Raw genomic sequence first — 18,839 nt, forward strand, 5'->3', positions numbered from 1 at the left:
TCCTCTCCCTAACGCACTGAACTTGTAACATGGGGCAGTGGTCCTTGTAAGGATTTGGTAAGTGTGAGATCCTTTTGTAATAATGAGTGACATTGCTTATGAGTAATTGTCTTAGCTCAGGTGGCTGTGACAAAATACCAGATTGAGTGGCTTAAACCACAGAAATTTATTTTCTCCTAGTTCTTGAGGCGAGGATTTCAGGATCAAGATGCCAGCATGGACGGGTGTTTATGAGGGCTCCCTTCCTGGCCTGAGGACGGCTGCCTTCTCACCGTGTGCTCACAAGACAGAGGGAGCCACAGCAAGCTCTCTGGTGTCCCTTCTTATAAGGGCACTAATCCCATCATGGGGGTCCCACCTGTATGACCTCATTTAACCTTAATCACCTCCCCAAGTCCCCATCTCCAAATCCAGTCACGTTGGGGGTTAGGGCTTCAACATAGGAATTTTGGTGGTGGTGTGGCAAGGAAAGAGTTATTATTAGAATGGTCATGGTTATTTATCTGTTTACCTGAAAATTCAAAGTCAGCAGGGGTGAGGGAAGAGCTAATCAGTGATAGAACGCATCAGACGATGGGAAAGAGCTGATGTTGCCTGGAAATCCTGTGGGGACTGGACTTACTAGGAGGGGTATGTGTGTACATGTACCCACATGGACAGGATGTATGTACGAGTTGTTTCTACCCTGACCAACTCGTGAACAACTTGTGAGCAAGGAGGGACATGTGAATGGAGACCCTGGCCCTCCGGTGAACACTCTGGGGTCTGAGCTCTAGATCTAAGAGGTCCCGGATGAAGATCCACGTTGGCACCTGTGAGTCTGGTCTCCTGGTACCAGTAGATTTTGTTGCCAGTGCATTTTCTGCCTCGTCAGTGGGGATGTTCTGTTGTGGGAATGGTCAGTGATGTATGTGCTTTTGCTTTCCCTAGACGTGAACGAGTGTGCCACAGAGAACCCCTGCGTGCAAACTTGTGTCAACACCTATGGCTCTTTCATCTGCCGCTGTGACCCAGGATATGAACTTGAGGATGACGGTGTTCATTGCAGTGGTAATGGGCTTTGGCATTTGGAGACTTCCATCTGTCCAAGGGGCGCAGGGGTGAGGGGCGGAGGACAAGGGCTCCCTTTACAGGTGTTTCCTCTCCTTTCCCAGACACATCCCCAGTTTGGGACGTTTCCCAGTCCAGTGGGGTCACAGCCACACAAAGCAGAGACGAGTCACTTCCCGAAAGGTGGAGTAGAGTCCCCTCCCTTGTCATTTGACCCTTAACGCAAAAACCAATAGAGCTGCCTTTAGGGTCTGACATGGGGTTGAAGAGGGAAAGGAGTTGCCCAATTCTGTGAGTTGGTTTGAATTATCTGTGCCTGCCCAGCACTGACGAGTCCTGGGGCTAGCATAGATAGTGCTTGTCGAGGGAAATGACTTTGGTATAATAGCGTATCTCACAGGGTAGCGTTGGCGGGCGCACGGAATGAGTGAGATCATATGGGTAAGTGAAAATACTTTGTGAACTTCTAAAATCTCTACAAATAATCAGTGCCTAGTTTCAGGACTGGCACATAACATGCATACAGTCAACAGTTCTCAAAGCAGTGAACAAATGATTGAACATTGCATTAATTAATTCGTAATAATTTGTGAGAACATAATATGGTGGCTTTGTTGACCTTTTATAAATTCCTTCCAAGACCAAGAAGCTATGATTCTCTGCCAGTGCTGTCTTGTGAACTCTATTATAATTTTCTTATTAAACCTTGTAACAAGAAACTTGTAAACTCTTACAAACTCTTGAGAACAGGGATGGCATTTTACTCCTATAAATCCCTGTAGCATCCCGCACAGAGCCATGTACAGCTCATTCTTTCTTCCATTCTTCCTTCCTTCCCTTCTTTCCTTGTTTTTTGTAAATGCTGGATTAAAGTAAACTCCATTCTGTCCACTTTTGGCATGATGAGCAGCTGTGAGTTAGCACAGTCCAAATTAACGATGCTTCACTGTATTTTTCAAAATAAAGAAACCATACCCTAAGGCGTGAAAATCTTTTTGTCCTGCTGAATGGAAAGTTTCTTAATCCTGGGTTTCACTGTGACAGGAACTGACCCAGGTCATGAATGAAACTTGTCTGGTAGCCTCACTGAGGACTGGGTTGTTCTGGGGACAGAGTTCTCTGAACAACTGAGCACCTCTCCCTGGGGCCCAGAGAGCCGGAGCCCCAAGAATGCAGTTGCAGAGAGAGCTTTAAATGGATTAAATGTCAGTCCCAGAAACTAATAAAATACCTTCAGGCATGGAAAGCTACTTTCTTCCTAGATTTCAGTTCCTCCCATGGCACTTCTTGGGGAATCTGGGCCAAGGGCCTAAGAGGGGGAACGTTTAGCATTATGAGATGGGATTATTTGTTTCTCCACAAATATTTGTTGAGACAAAATTAGTTGTTTCTGCACCTCCACAGGTGTTTATTGACCATCTGCAGAGGTGGTATAGGAGGGTGACTGGACCCAGACGGAGCTGGGTTCAAATTCTAGCTCTTTCCTTGGCCAAGGCAATAGGGTGGTCATAAAGATGAAAAAAGCTGGTGTGCCTAAGTGTTGTTCCATGTTAGTTGACTTTTTCTAGGTGTAAGTGTGAGAGACTTCTGGCTTTTCAGAGAGTTTACATCCTTGGTGGTGTGGCAAGGATTTTCAGTTGACGCACTTTATCCGAAATCACCATCTTCCCCATGTTCACCATGACGCCCCCCGTTTCTAAGACTTAGAGTGACCCCTGGCCCATTTAGGGCCCCTCCCTACCCAACAGGAGGTGGAGGTGGGTGCTGCCCTCTCCATCTGCCCTGGAGCCAGTCCTACTTAGGGGATGCCCCCAACCTTGGAACCCCTCAAATCCACTGATTTTAAGTCCTGAGCATGATCACTCAGGGAGACATTACAGCATTGTGCTGACCCGTCGTAGGATCTGGAGGCTGGCTGGCTGGCTTCAAATCCCAGGTTTGCTGCTTGCTCGTTATCTGCGAACTTAGTCAAGCTACCTAACCTCTGTAAGCCTCAATTTTTCCTCTGTAAAACGTAGCTAATAATAGCGCTTCCTTCATAGGGCTGAGGCGAGGATTAAATCAGATGAGGCACGGGGCGCCCGGCTGGCTCAGTCGGTGGAGGGTGCGACGCTTGATCTCGGGGTTGTGAGTCTGAGCCCTACATTGGTAGAGAGATTACTTAAAATGACTTACAAATAATATCTTAAAAAAAAAATGAGGGATTTGAAACATTTAACCCAGCCCTTGGTACATCGCAAGCACTCGGGAGCTGCAGGTTTATATTACTGCTTCTACCGGAGGTATGGACCAGAATCTACAAACATGACCGAGATCAAGGGGGACACCCTGTGTTGATGGGCTGGGGCCCGAGCCCTGGGACTCTACAAGGTCCCAGGGGAGGGGGAGAGGAGTTGCCAGAAGCATATCTTGCCTCACTGAGCATGTTTTAACTTTTCACATCAGCATCGCGGTTCCACTGGCTCTGAACCCCTTGCCTGGAGACCCCTGGGAGAGACGGGAAGGAGTTTCTCCTTCTCTGATGGGAGAGGCAGTTAGGCATGTCACACCCAGAATGAGCCAGCGGTAGGGAAGCTGCCTTATTTGCGCTGACACCCTCCCTGGGTGATTCCAGCCACCAGTGGTCTGTGAGTGAAAGAGCAATCCGAGGACATGTCACATGGGGAAACTAGGGAAAGCAAGTTTTCGGGAAACAACAAATGAAAGAAAAACATGTTTTCTTTGGCGCGCCTCTCGAATGAGGCTCAAACGGGGGCTCTGTTGCCAAACTCTGTGTGCAATGAAGAGCTGGCTCTTCGGAACCGCCCTCTGCATTGGCTGCCACGGCCAACATGGTCAATGGCTCTTCCTTCACATCCCCACCTCTGCAGCTGGAAGGTGGCCCAGCTCTAGCTTCCCAGGTCCCAGCGACCTCCTGAGGCCGGCGGGCCACCCAGGGATGATACGCTCGCCCAACCCGGGCCACTCCAGAGTTTTCTCTTTCAAGGAGATTTTTGGACACAAAGACATTTTAATATAATGGACATCCCTGGCCTCCCGGATATGTCCCTTTCAGTTGTGACTTTAGAAATAATATTGTTTCTCAACTTTGGGGTGAATAGAGGGCCATTGGCACTGGTAAAGTTGCCCTTTCAGAAGACTGGGCCAAGGGAATGTTTTTTTGGGTTTTGGAGAAGAGCTCTGCACCCAGAAAACTCCAGTGGGCAAACAAATCCCACCTCTAGAAGTGGAAGGTACATTTACCTACTGGGCAAAATGAGTCTGTAATGAGTAGATAATGTAGCTGCGCCAGAGGTAGACGTGTGGGAAGTTTGATGGAGACAGATTTCAGCTCCCTATAGGGAAGAACATGCTAACAATTAGAGCTGTCCAAATGTCGGTAGGCTTCCTCAGTAGGTAGTGAGCTCCCCGTCACCCGAGTGTGCAAGAAGTAAAATGGCAACTTTGTAGCCACAAATGTGCCGTCATATGTGTCAGGAGGGCGTGGGAGTTAGAGAAGAAAACCACTAAGCCCCCATCCCCAGGTAGTCTGATTATAAGCAGCAGGTGTGACTTGTCACCCCCAGATATGGATGAGTGCAGCTTCTCTGAGTTCCTCTGCCAACACGAGTGTGTGAATCAGCCCGGCACATACTTCTGCTCCTGTCCCCCTGGATACATTCTTTTGGATGACAACCGAAGCTGCCAAGGTAAGGCTGTCCAGAGGGGCCTGGCTGGGGGAGGTGTGAGGAGGGGCTGGCTTAGGGGGTCACCTGGATGTCTTCATCTAGGGAAGGTGGCAGGGATGAGGGCATGAGTGGGTTCCAGTGGCTCCCAGAGTGGCAGGCTCTGGCCAGGATGACTGGCCTTCCCGTCCTGTGACCCACACTTTGGCCTCAGAAAGGACACGGGTACTCTCGCTTCTGTCATGAACTCCACAGGTAGAGGTGGCCTGTCCGGCCTCCAAGGCGGATCTCTGCGACCCCTCAGAGGACTCCTCCAGACCCAACCAAGGCTTCTTGTGGCCTGGCCCCACTCATGGACCATGGTCCAGGCTTTGTCACGGCCCCTGGAGAGTAGCCTAGTTAGCATTTCTCTACTGGTTCCCTAGAGAGCGGAAGCCAGGGAAACTCACACATCTGACTGTGTGTCCCCCAAAGGGTCAGGATCCCAGGCTGTGAAGGCCTGTGTAGGTCTCCTTCAGACCGGCTGCTTGGGTTGATTCCCAGCCCCTGGTCCACCCACTGGGGCCAGCGGAGAGGCTAGGAGCTGAGCCACTGACCCATTTCAGCTCCTTGAACCTACCTCACCTGAACACCAAGCAAGAATTCTCCATGGCAGTGCTGGGCAATAGAAATATCAAGTCAGCTACAAATAGGAGCCATATAGAAATAAAAAAAAATAGGTAAAATTAATTTTAAGAATATATCTTTTTAATGCAACACATGTACAATGTTATCATCCCAACATGTGCTCAGTGTAAAAACTATTGATGAGATATTGCATTCCTTTTTGTACCGCGTGGCCAAGATCTGTGTGTCTTTTCCATTTACAGCACATCTCACCTTGCACTAGCCCCATTTCCAGGGCTCAGTAGCCACCCGTGGCCAGTAGCTATCACAGTGGACAATGCAGTTCTGCAGTAAAGACCCAGGCTGCTCCCACCACACACACACACCTGGGAAGCGCTGTCCTATTTCAGCCTCTTATCTGCATTTCAGATATCAACGAGTGTGAGCACGGAAACCACACGTGTAACCTGCAGCAGACTTGCTACAATTTGCAGGGGGGCTTCAAGTGCATTGACCCCATCCGCTGCGAGGAGCCTTATCTGCGGATTAGTGATAAGTAAGTCATTTGAGAAATGGGAACATGAGTGAGGGGCCTGGGTCAGGAGGCTGCCAGTGTGGTGTAGAGAAGAGTGCCCCTGCCTGGCCTATTGCCTACCACACACTCATACACACACACACACACACACACACACACACACAGGTACATCTGCCCTCCCTTCTTCCGGCCACACATTTACTACCCTGAGCAACACCCATTCCTTGCACTGGAGATAAAGGGATGAATCAGACACATCGGTCTGGTCCTCTAAGGAAAGCAGCATCTAAGAGCCATTCATGGCTTAGCAGGGTGCTTCCTGCTCCAAACAAAAACTGGCAAAAGAGGACAAAGCAGGGGCGGGCGGGGTGTGGGGGGTTGGTCCTTGCAGACAGTTTCCCTCGATGCTGAGAGCTGTGCTTCTAGCAACCCTTTGGTTTCTGGTTCCAGGGTCCTTTGGGGCAGAGAGGAGTGTCAGGCTGCTCTCTCGGCTCGCATTTGCTGGTTCTTCCTGGGATCCTCGGGGCTGCCCTTGTCTGTAGCCAGGGACTGACCCAGTTCAATGCACAGCCCTGAGCCAGGGTGGCCGGGGAGGTCCGTGGCATGCAGCTGAAAACTGCCTGCCTCCAGGACCTGTTCCTTCTGACGCCAGCCGCCTCCTTCCAGCTCATGTCCTTGTCCGTGTGTCCTGTGCCCCTGCCAACCTGCATGGGACTTGCCCTCACCTTTACCCACACCCTGGAGCGGCCAGCCTCCCGACTTTCACGCACCCACTTCCACCATATGGAAGGCATTTCTCCCACTGCCACGTAGATGGACCCGCCCCATCTTTCAGATCTTAGCTGCAGTGCCACCTCCCCCAGCTGTTTGTGATCCTCTTCAGCTGCCCTCCGTCATCAGGCCCTCCTCCAAGCTTCTTAATTTAGGAAGCAGTCTTTTCTGTGTGACGCGTGACATTTTAAGGGGCCATTTGGCCACCAGGGACATTTTGGCTCGGCTATTTTGATCGGCCTTAAAAAACAAAACTTCGGAAATTATTTTTATACGTTCCTTTATTCGGTGTTAGTCGAGCTCCTGTTACGTGGCCAACACCTGTGCCGGGCACCGTGGTTTTTGCTCTCCTGATAGTGGAGGAGAAAGACATTAAGCAAATTGTCCCATCAATGAAAACATAACCACAGATTGGGATAGGTGCTATGAGCCGGAGGAATGGGAATTTATAAAAGGCAAATGTAGGTTGGACTTGGTCTAGACTGGGGAGTCTGAAAGCTTCTCCGAGGAAGTGACATTTGGGCTGGAATGGGAAAATGAGTCGATGTTGACAGAGGGTAGAAGAGCAGAGGGGACAGCATGTGCAAAGGCTACAAAGTGGTGGAGAGCTCGATGTCTTCAGGGAACGGAGGAGGTCCAATTGTTGCAGCCTGGTGAGTGAAGTGGGCAGTGATCGGAGGGAAATTGACAGAGGCCAGACCCCATAGGTCTTACAGGCTAAAGTGGGTGTTTAGTTTTTACTCACGTTGCAAGGGGTTGTCACTGGAGAATCTTCAAGCAGGGCAGAGACAGAATCTGGCTTTTTGACCATGGGCGCTCTGGCTGCCATGTAATGGATTGAAGGGGGAGGGACCTCTTAGAAGGCCATCCCAGAGGGCCGGGTCAGACCTGATGGTAGCCTGAACGACAAGGCTGTGATAAAGGGGGTGGTGAAGGTGGTTGGACTTGGACTGTATTTTGGAGATAGAACCAACCAATGTTTTGAAGAGAGATCAGAAGTTTGGGGAGAGCAACAGAAACGAGGCAAGGCTGACTCTCAGTTCTGCCCATCGAGGCAACGTACCTACAGGCGTACCTCATCCTGTTGTGAACTCTGACCCCTAGGGGGAATCTCAGGGATGAGGTGAGAGATCTGAGCGGTTAGGGAGACATCGAGGGGCGTCTACAACAGGCCTTCCTTGGGAAAGAGAGTCAATGGTTTCATGTTATGACAGTGTTGTTACTAGCGTTTCAAATTAGCCGTTTGTAGTAGAGATATTTTTGTCCCTGATTTATTTCTCCTACTAGAAGATGAACTGTTTGAGGTCAGGATCTTATTGATCCTTCCAATTCCAGTGTCTAACACTGTGTCTTATAGTGAATTTAGTGAGTTCTAAGCTCTTGTTTATCAAATGAAAAGATGAAGTGATGTTCTCCACAGACCGTGCTAAGTACTACAGAGAATGTCCAAGGACCACCCAGTTCCTGTCAATCTCATGTGATTTCTTACTTTTAGAATTTTTTTATGAGTATGTATATCTGGGGAAGTGAAGGGTGATGTGACCAGTGACGCATTTTGCCAAATAAATACATGACAGATGTGAAGTGCATTAGAGAATGTGCCAGCATTCTGCAAACCAGACATCTAAGGCTAATACTCTAGTAGCAGGAATATCTGATTGGTCAGAATAGGCCACTCTCTAGGACACAGAGAGCTCACCTACACCCTGGTGAGTTTTTAGACGGAGACCCAGGGGCAGAGAGGATCTACAATTACAGCATTCAGATGTTAAAAATGGGGTAGCCTCCTTTTCAGTGTTTTAAGGGAGGAAGTAGGTACAAGGAGCATCTGGAAAGGATTTACCACATTCTCGCATGATTTCCCTTCCCAACAGCCGCTGTATGTGTCCTGCTGAGAATCCTGGCTGCAGAGACCAGCCCTTTACCATCCTGTACCGGGATATGGATGTGGTGTCAGGACGCTCCGTTCCTGCTGACATCTTCCAAATGCAAGCCACGACCCGCTACCCTGGGGCTTATTACATTTTCCAGATCAAGTCTGGGAACGAGGGCAGAGAATTCTATATGCGGGTAAGAGGGGATGGTCACCGTCTTTAACAATGCTTGTGTTGTTAGCCTGGCGCGTGCTTCTAGGAACAGCTCAGAGAGCAGCTAGGAGGGGCGGGTGTGAAGAGACAACAGGGGAGTGGGTGGGGGTCGGGACTTCGAGGTTCTGAACCTTATGACTTTCTGGGCGGCTTTGTGAAAACTGCTTCTCTTTTATGAGCTTCCGGATCCTCATCGTCTGCATCATGAGAAGTCAGGCCAAGATGCAATCTTCTGTCCTGCCTGGAGGAGGCACTCACATATCCAATTATCCATCCGCTCATTTGACAAATATTTATTGCCTACTACACACTTCCAGAAACTGGCCAATATAAAGGCTTGCCTCACAGAAGTGGGCGCCATCTGTGATGTCCAGCAGAGTCACCTTGGGGGCTCTTGGGATAAATGAATTGAAATGAAATGAAATGAAAAATTAGGTTCTTCCGTGGCACTAGCCACATTTCAAGTGCTCAGTGGTCGCCTGTGGCTGCTCATACAGCTCAGATAAAGAACATTTCTGTCGTCGTAGAAAGTTTGACTGGATGGCGTATCAGGAAAACATTTTAGAACACACGTCCTAAAATATACTCGCCTCTTTGTTAATTACACACACGTAATCCTGTGCCCCCACGTCACTGAGCTTCATCGCCTGCCACCCTGGGATGGCTGCGCCTCTTTGGAGACCCCTGCTCACATTTCAGTGTGAATTGGGGCGCTTGTCCAAAGAACGGATTGCCGGGCTTCCTCTCCGGAGAATCTCTTTCAGAAGACGGTGGTTGGGGCCTAGTGTATCAGTTTTCTATCGTTGCTGTGACAAATTACCACAACTTGGTGCCTTAAGACAACAGAAATTTGTTTTCACGCCGTTCTGGAAGCCAGGAGCCCGAAATCACGTTCACTGAGCAGAAACCAAGCTGTCCCAGAGGCGGATTCCCTCCAGAGCTCTAGGGGAGAGACCCTTCCTTGCTTCCTTCAGTTTCCGGCCACGGCCGGCGTTTCTTGGCTTGTGGCCATGTCCCTTTAGTCTCTGCCTCCGAGGTCACACTGCTCTGGTTCTGTGTGTATCAAATCTCCCTGTCTCTCTCTGTCTCCTGTGTGATTGGATTGAGGGCCTGCCCAGATAATCCAGGATAATCTCCCCGCGCCAAGATCCTTCACTTAATCACAGGCCGACATCTCTTTTTCTTTTTTTTTTAAAGATTTTATTTATTTATTTATTTGACAGAGAGAGAGAGAGACAGCGAGAGAGGGAACACAAGCAGGGGGAGTGGGAGAGGGAGAAGTAGGCTCCCCCCGAGCAGGGAGCCCAATGAGGGGCTCAGTCCCAGGACCCTGGGATCATGACCTGAGCCGAAGGCAGACGCTTAACCAACTGAGCCACCCAGGCGACCCCCGAGATCCCTTTTTCTTATAAGGTAATATTTACAGGTTCTGGGGATCTATTTACAGGGCCTGAGATCTCTGGGGGCCATTATTCAGCCCACTCTACCCAGGAACCTGCATTTCTAACAAATACAGCATGCAGTCCTCCAGGGGCACTGTGAGGATCTCTAGGCCCATGGAAGCTTCTCCACTTTGAAGGGAGCCGCCCACCCCCAGGGCTTGTGAGAGGACAGCGTATCTGAGGTCTCCACCTCCCTCTCCCTATCTCCAGGCAGAATCTTCCAGTCCTTGCCTCTGGGGCTGGGATGGTCTAAAAACAGGGGAGTCTCAGAAGCCCCGGTTAGAACGGATTAGAAAAGGTCCCAGGGGCTGGTATCTTGCCTGTATGCTAATATGTTTCTGGCAAGACCCTAACAGCCCTTGCCCGCCCCCACGGCTCCGGGTATCTGGGCTGTCGTGTGTAGACTTCTCCAGGAGAGTCAGGCACCGCTGTCTGCACTCTTAAAACACCAGAGGACCCACATCCCTGAACAGTTCTCTTGAAACCCCCCCTGGCTTGAGGTGGGGCTGGTAAGCGTGTTTAATGCAGCATGGCGGTGAGAGGGAGGGAAACAGATGGGGCTGGCCACTGCGTCGCAAGTCGTGGCTACAGGAACTACCCAAAGGACAGTGGCAGCAAATCCTGTATAGTGCTCGGCGTGGGCCCGCCATCGCGCCAGCCGCCTCCCATACGTCACTCCCTTCCTCCCTCCAACAGTCCTGTGACACAGGGCCTGCGCGACCGTCCCAGCTTACAGATGTGAGCAACTGAGGCACAGAGAGGCTGAGGAACCTGCCCACGGTCTCACAGCTAGGAAGCACCTGAGCAGGATTCGCACCCAGGCAGGCGGGTATCAAAATCTATCCCTTCTCTAACACTTCCCTTTAGGATGTGGCGTCTTTTCCCCTACTCTTCTAGCTTTGGGATTCAGCAGAAACTGAGATGACAAGAAAAGTCTAGTTTAACTTCTAGTAATAGTAGAAAGTGTTCAGTAAGTGTTAGTTACTTTGTATTGATAACATTGTTTCTTTTTTTTAAAGATTTTATTTATTTATTGAGAGAGAGAGCGCGGGAGCCCAAGCGGGAGAGGGAGAGAGGGAGAGGGAGAGAGAATCTCAAGCAGACTCCACACTGAGCCTGGAGCCCAACATGGGGCTTGATCTCACGACCCTGAGATCATGACCTGAGCCGAAACCAAGAGTCAGACGCTTAAACGGCTGAGCCCCCCAGGCCCCCCCAATAGCGTTGTTTTTGCTGTGATGGATGCTGCTACTGTTGACAGGAGGCTGTGAGCTCCCGGGTCCTGGAGCGTGGTGTGGGAGGTGGAGCTTGAGGGCCATTCAGGCTTCCCCACCCTGAGATTCGCCGAGTGTGTTACAAGCACACAGCAAACCACGCACACGCACGTGCACACACAGGCATGTGTACACACACACGCGCCCACATGCCCCTTTCACGAGCACTGTTGGCAGCCTGTGGTGGCTGACTGGCCTTGGCCAGGTGCCTCGGGGACACAATTAGGGCCAGAAGAAGGAGCACGGTCATGGGGTTCAGACTGTGCCAAAACACGTTTCCTCCGTGACACGTGTGGATCAGGTGGCATGTCCAAGGCAAGCTGACTTCCTTGCTTGAGTCGGACAGAGCCGTCCCGTGGGTTGATTCAGAACAGCCCCGAGCGTGTGTGAGAGCAAGGCCAAGAAGACGCACGTCGGGTGGGCAGTTTGCAACCTGCTTTCGCAGTGGTCGGCCTCACTCATCCCTTCTTCCAGCACGAACATAAATTCAGCAGTGTGTCATATGCGGCTTTGAGTCAGGCACTGAGAGTCCAGGAACAAACAGGATGTGGCCTCCGTCCCTGAGGAACCCACACCAGTGGGGAGGGGGCCACGCCACCAGGCCAACGTTTACAGTGTAAGGTGGTGATTCTTCCGTAGAGTCCGTGCGGTGAGTGGTCAGGAAATTGAGAGGTCCTGAGACCTTATCACAGAGCGTAGTGGTCAGAGCAGGATTTGGGGGGTCAGATACTCTGGTGTCATGGGCTAGTTTGGTGACTTTCTGTAGTGTACTTCACCTACTTACATTGTAGGGTAATGAAGATTAAATAAGAGATGTACGAAAGGTCATGGCCAAACGCCTGGGATCATAAGCATCATTTTGCATCAGTGACCATGAAGCCTCCCAATGAGCAGGGACTCTCGGGAGGCCTCTTTCATCAATGCCCTGACTATGCCCCAAAAGCCTAATGAGTAGTGGACGTAGCTGTCCCCGGCTCCCCTGTCAGGTGCTTGAGTCCTCCCATGGGCTTATGGGCAGGTCTTCCTCAGGCTGCTGCAGATCTGGCCCTGGGCGGACCTCAGACCCGCTGACCTCTAGGGTTCCTTCCAGATGGGAGAGGCAATGACCCTCCGGAGATCTTTATCAGGAAAGCCCAAGTGAACAACTTGGAAGGTCCCAGTCGTTCCAGTCCCCTCATGGACCTTGAGCTCTGCAGATCTCCCTCCTGAGGGCCGCCCACAGCTCAAGGTCCTCAGCCCTTGGCCTTCATTCATGCAAACAGTGAAAGCTGGTGAGGTATTTGTATATGTAAATGCCATGGGCATTTCCCTGTGTGGTTGTCCCTTCTGAAATGCTGGCCCAGTGCTCCGAAGTTTTGCAGGAGTCGACAAGGAAGTCCTCTGTGTAAGGAGGTGCCAATTCGCCAATGCTGACGGGAACAGAGGCGGCGGATGCCAAGAGGAAATTGCATGGGTGTCAGGCTGTTGATAGCCTAGTGCACAGGGGAGGTCCCAGTACCTGGCCAGCACCTACCCGCCTGCCCCGCCCTTGTCCTATTTGTGGCAGCTCTTGGGGATGTCGGATCTTTGTGGGGAGCCCTCCCTTTATGGAGACAGATAAAACACCTGGTGTGGCTTTCAGCAAGCCAGGCTTCTTGATTTTGCAAGCCTGTTGCTTTCAGTCTCTGGGCACTGTGCTGGGCTCTGCAGCTTATAGAAAGGGATAGCCCGGCATCTCCTATTCTCTCACGCTACGTCCTCTCCAGGAGCCCACTGTCTGGCCACTGCATGGACCCATGAGCATCTCTCCTGAAGGGCAGTGCTAGGGAGAAGAAGTAAAAACACACAGCAGTCTCTTCTGATAATCGTGTGCCGTGGAAAAGGCCTGGGATTGGGCAGCTCTGCCCCTACTAGCTGGTGACCCTATGTAATGGCTTAACCTCACTGGGCCTTGGTTTGCTTATTTAGAAAACAGGGAAATAATGAGACATACCTTTAGTATGACAGCCAGCATCCCCAGATTGGGTCTTGTGCTTCTAGATCAGCACTTCTCAATTTTTTTCTTTTTAAGGTTTTATGTATTTATTTGTCAGAGAGAGAGAGAAAGCATGTACAAGCAGGGGGAGCGGCAGGCAGAGAAGTAGACTCCCTGCTGAGCTCCTCAAAAGTCTTAGAGCAAGACTCAGTGGAGGAGAAGAGCTCACAAGAAATCATTAGGGCTATAGCACTAGGGTCACGGGGTGGTGAGGCTGGAGGGACCCACAGGGTGTTTAATGGGAGCTCCCACAGGGACTGCACGTCAGAACCACCTGGAGGCCTGTAAACAAATTATACTTTCCCCCGGCATTATCCAAACATCCACTCAAGCAGAAAATCTTGGAATGGGTCCCTGGAATTGTTGGTTTAGGAAAAAATGTCCCAGGTGCATTGGAGGCTGTTTGCTTGAGAACTGGTGATCTGGTACAAACCCTCGTTATAGAGCTGAGCCCCCCGGAGCAATGAAGTGATAGCCCTATGACATGCGGTTAGTTCCATCAGTTCCTCATTATTTCATTCAAGATAAGATTTACTGAGCACCTACCGTGTGCCTGGCAGCAGGCTGGGTTCTGGGGGAGGACAGCGGTGAAAAACCTGATCCCAGTCCTGGCTCTTACAGAGCTCGTAGTCTGGCAGGGACTTAGACATCCAACATAGACTGGTTAGTGTGGACGGTGATGCACAGCGATGAGAACTTTCCACCCTGGGCAGACTGGGCGCAGTGGCAGAGGGTCCCAGGGTAACCTGAATGAGGTTGGGGGAAGTAGAGAATGCTCCTCTGAGGAATTACAGTTCGGGGCAGCCCTGGAGAGTTAGCAGGAAAAAGCCAGGTGGGACGTGGGCAAAGCCAAGGGGAGAATGCGGCACCAAGGGGGTCCAGTTTGACTGCAGGGCTGTAAGGGGAGTGCCCCGATTGGGGCTGCAGAGGCACCTGAGGCCAGATCACCTGGCCGTCTGCTTTGGTGATTGCACGAGAGCCACCCGCCCCCCACCCCCCCAAAACCGACAGCTTTCCCCAACCTTCTCCCATGTTGCTTGAGCACTTCTGGGGTCCCGCTCACCTGTCCCCTTACGTTGGCCAGGCCTTGTCTAACTGGTATCCCCGGTTCTGCCCACAGCAAACCGGTCCCATCAGTGCCACCCTGGTGATGACACGCCCCATCAAAGGGCCGAGGGACATCCAGCTGGACTTGGAAATGATCACTGTCAACACCGTCATCAACTTCAGAGGCAGCTCCGTGATCCGACTGCGGATATATGTGTCCCAGTACCCGTTCTGAGCCCCGGGCTGGGGGGCCGCTGACACTGCCTCTCAACAGCACCAAGGGACAGGAGAAGAGAAGAAACGAGAGGGAGAGTAAAGTGGGACAGATGTTACGCTTTTCTTGCTGACCGTCTCCCGAGGAGTCGGCCCGATGTCCTGAGCCTGCCTATAGCATGGTAGACCCGTCACTCTGAAGGACATGCTTCCCCTAATTCTTACGACGCAGTTATCGGAAAGTATTATTGGCACCCTGACCTGAGATCGACGGTGATTTTTCAAGGCCTTCAGTTTCTTTTCATATTTTTCGAAGGAAATAGATTAGGCTCGCTGGGGTCTGAGTCCATGTTCAAAGACTGTGAACAGCTTCCTGTCACCTCTTCCACGCCTTCTTTCTGTCCCTCGCCGATCGCTTCTTTGCCGAGGCCCCCAGAGAGCTCACCGGGCCCCTTGGCTGTAGCTAGTTCGCTTCTTGTATGCACAGAGAAGGCTACGGAAAGAAACCCCAGCAGGATCTAAGGGTTTTTAAAGAGTCTATTTCCAAACCATGTGTGGCATTTTCGGCCATCAAAGAAGTTTTCGTTGTCCTTAAATTTGTATAACTGTTTAATCCTTTCTTGTGCATTTTGAGTATTTTTTAAAAATTAAGTGGTAGGATTCCTTAAAAAGGCCTTAAGACACATGTTATGTTCTGACTTCCCAAACCCAGTCTCCTCTCCATTTTACCCCAGTGTTTTCTTCGAGGACCCCCTGATCGTGTTTCTTTAGAATTTTTACCCAACTGGGTTGGAAGGCAGAGGTCTCTAAACTGATTAAATATTTGAAGAGATCTTGTGTTTGGTTCATTTTGACTATCGTAGATAATTCAGCATTTAGGGTTGGTTCTAGTTCTCTTTAAACCTGTTTATTGTGCGCCGACTTGAACACTCCCTGGAGAGCTTGATCGTCCTTTAGAACTCAGGCGAGTTGGGGGCGGGGCAGAGGGCTGCAGGTGGGGGAAGGTAGGGGCTAGCATCAGCCTGAATCCTGTTCATTCAATTAGAAAACAACCATCCCTCTGGCATGTAAATTATTTCTAGGTACTCTTCCAGAACACAAGTGTATTGCGTTACTTTAAATCAGTGGTCCTTAACCCTGACTGCATAGTAGGATAACTCGTGGAGCTTTTAAGAAAAAAACCTGATTTCTTGGGCTTTGCCCCCAGAGATTCTGATTTAGTTGGGTTTTGATAGGGCCCAGGCTTTGGGACTTTTAAAAATTCTAGTAAATAGCTGGAGTTGAGAATGCATTGTTATAAACCCCATAAAGCGAGGGGGGACAAATATGGCCCTGACTTGGTCACCTTGCCCTCAGCATCTTTTTGGTTATATGCGGGGTTCATCATCCTTTTTCTGATCGGGGACTCTGGCTTTCCTTCAAGACTCAGAACCCCAGGCAGGGGCACAGAGAGTCAACAGTGCACGTAGGGGTTTCATGGATCCTTCACAGCTGGGTCTTCAGCGGAGGGAAGAGCATCTTTGGCTCCCTTGCGCCCAGACGGCATTTCTCTCACCCATACTCCTACACACCTGACTTTGCTGTTGGCTGTGGTTCTTCTTTCTCTAACTAAAATGAAGCACATCCAAGCCACTTCCCATCGGGCGGTCAGTTTCAAGGGGTGTTTCTAACAACATCAACAACAAACGGCTCAGAATGCCTCGGCTTCGTTGCTTGGAAGAGTAAGGACAGTTTCCTACAGGCTTGCCAGCGCTGGGGGCCCCCCTGCTCAGCTCTCCGCAGAGCAAAAGAGCAGGAGGTGGTCGTGAGCCTGGGGCTCCCCTCGTGTGGGAGGCTTGGGTGTCAGGGATCGGTGTGGAGTTCGGAATGCTGATGGTTTACGTGAGCTCAGCACCAGGCAGCTCTGAATTTCCGACTTTGGCTCAACCCAGCACAAGGGTAAGGTTTCCTTTAATGTCAGGAAAGGAAGGAAGGCAGCCTGTGTCTTGGTGATTTGAGGACCCATCGATTCAGAGGTGCCACACTTGGAACCAGACCCGAGTCTCTGGGGCTCGCCTTTTATTTGTCCACGTCAAAATGTGGCTTCCTGCTTCTAAGAAAAAAAAGGCACGGAGAGACTCATAAAAGCAGGCTCAAAGGGCTTCTTGGACCTCAGATGGCTCTTTCCAAACATGGTCTGATGAGTTCAGTGTAAATGAATCAGAAGCATGTGGGATCAATTTACCTTAAAATACACTGGGGCCTAAAAATTAAGGGAAAAATGCCCTGGGGCAAAGTGTGTATTGTAAGGCCAAACCCAAAACGTTTGGGAAATCGTTATAGAGGCTCCTAGGACCGGAAAAGCTGTTGGGTTCCCCCACCCCTTGGGAAATCTTATATTCACAAGGTTGGGGATAAGCTTGCTCTCTGAGTCAGAGAAGCAACAGGAAGTCTCTGTGCTTCCCCGGAGTCTGATGGGACTGCGTCTTCCCTTGGGCTCAGATACTTGGGCTCTCGGAGCCCGTGCTTGTCGGCTTTGCCTCATCCCTGAGTTGGGCCGAGAGCCTGTCATATGAGCCCTGCTCTGGACTGCTTCATCAAGTCCTGAAGAATGAAAGTTCTTTGGTAGAAGGGGTGCCGGATTACGGGCTGGGACACCTGCAAAAGTCCTTGTGTTACCTCCTACTAATCTTCTGGGTTCAACATGGATGAAAACATCCATTCAGCTGTCTCTCAGGCTAAAGCTTTGTGATTCCTTGAAATGTACTTGGGGGATGACAGCCAGCATTTCCATTAAACTGCAATTTTAGAGTTTCACAGTGGTTTGCCAATCATAACATTTCCTAATTGGCATGGAATCCACCTACCTGTTGCCTCTCAGGCCTGGGTAATGGACTTAGAAATTTTCTTAGGTAACTGTCTTGGCCCTTGGGGTGTTATTTTTCCAGATGGTGAAAACATTTAAGTAGGTCTGATTACTTCATCTGCAGTGGTTATAAATGTATTTTTGTGGCCTGTTTAATGTGCATAAATTCTTCAGCTGGGTAAGCCATGAGTCCGGAGAGAGATGACACGACAAAGGAGCAGGTATTCTCTACTCCACTCTCAACACATGAAATCCTGTTTGCAGGTTTTTGTCTTTAGAGGGGGACGTGCTTTGGTTGAGCAGCCACCCACCCAACTTTGGTTCAGCGGGTTTCTGGCTTCAGAGAGATGAACGAGACAGATACAGTATATGGATAAGATAGTTTCCCAAGGGTTTATGCAGCCCGGGGGACAAAATTGAAATACAATGTGATCGGTGCCTTTTAGCAGTGTGAACAAAACGATTTTGGTTAGATTGTCGTAATTATTAAGACATACCTATTTTATACAACTAAAAATTCTTATGAACATCTAGAGATACATATTTGAAATTTAGTATAAGATGCCTCAGCTTACAATTATTAAATACGTTGAAAGAAAACAAAATCGTTAGGTGAAAATTTTCTTTCTTTTTGATACACTTTGTACTTTGAGAACTTTTTTTTTTTTAAGATGTTATTTATTTATTTACGTACTTACTTAGAGCATGAGCAGGGGGAGCGGAAGAAAGAGAATCTCAAGCCGACTCAGGTGCTGACTGTGGAGCTTGACCCACGGCTTGATCTCAAGACCCTGAGATCATGGCCTGAGCTGAAATCAAGAGTCAGACTCTCAACTGGCTGAGCCACCCAGGCACCCCGATACACTTTGTACTTTTTTGTTTGTTTGTTTGTTTTTGTTTTTTAAGATTTTATTTATTAATTTGAGAGAGAGCACGAGCAGGGTGAGGGGCAGAGGGAGAAGCAGACTGCCTGCTGAGCGGGGAGCCCAATGCAGGCTCAGTCCTGGGACCCCAGGCCCCTCCTGGATCATGACCTGAGCCAAAGGCAGACACTTAACCAACTGAGCCACCCAGGTGCCCCAACAGACTTTATACTTTGAAATGCAGTGTTTCCTTTTCTAGAAAAGAAAAAAAAAGCAAACATTTGTTAAAGTTCTTCATTAATTTGGAACTGGCTGATGCTCCTCTACCACAAACAAATACACAGTTTTCCTTCTTATTGATATTCTTGTTCTCGAATTTCTTAGTGCCTTTATTTAACAAATGGCTGATGTCTTCATTAGAATCTGT

General features: G+C 49.9%; 1 protein-coding gene across 2 annotated transcripts in view; it reads left to right on the forward strand.

The window, feature by feature from the left end:
* Positions 1-15,536, forward strand: part of FBLN5 (fibulin 5) — a 76,088-nt gene extending 60,552 nt beyond the window's left edge. For both annotated transcript variants that reach the window (XM_081830046.1, XM_081830045.1), the window contains exons 7-11: positions 931-1,050; positions 4,617-4,739; positions 5,751-5,877; positions 8,502-8,697; positions 14,565-15,536. In XM_081830046.1, coding sequence (XP_081686172.1) covers positions 931-1,050; positions 4,617-4,739; positions 5,751-5,877; positions 8,502-8,697; positions 14,565-14,726 — 728 coding nt within the window. In that variant the 3' untranslated portion in view covers positions 14,727-15,536. The remainder of the gene's footprint in view (positions 1-930; positions 1,051-4,616; positions 4,740-5,750; positions 5,878-8,501; positions 8,698-14,564) is intronic.
* Positions 15,537-18,839: the final 3,303 nt, after the last annotated feature.

This window comes from Leptonychotes weddellii, chromosome 9, assembly GCF_054177405.1.
Source record: "Leptonychotes weddellii isolate Sample4059 chromosome 9, ASM5417740v2, whole genome shotgun sequence".
In the NCBI taxonomy this organism is placed as follows: domain Eukaryota; kingdom Metazoa; phylum Chordata; class Mammalia; order Carnivora; family Phocidae; genus Leptonychotes; species Leptonychotes weddellii.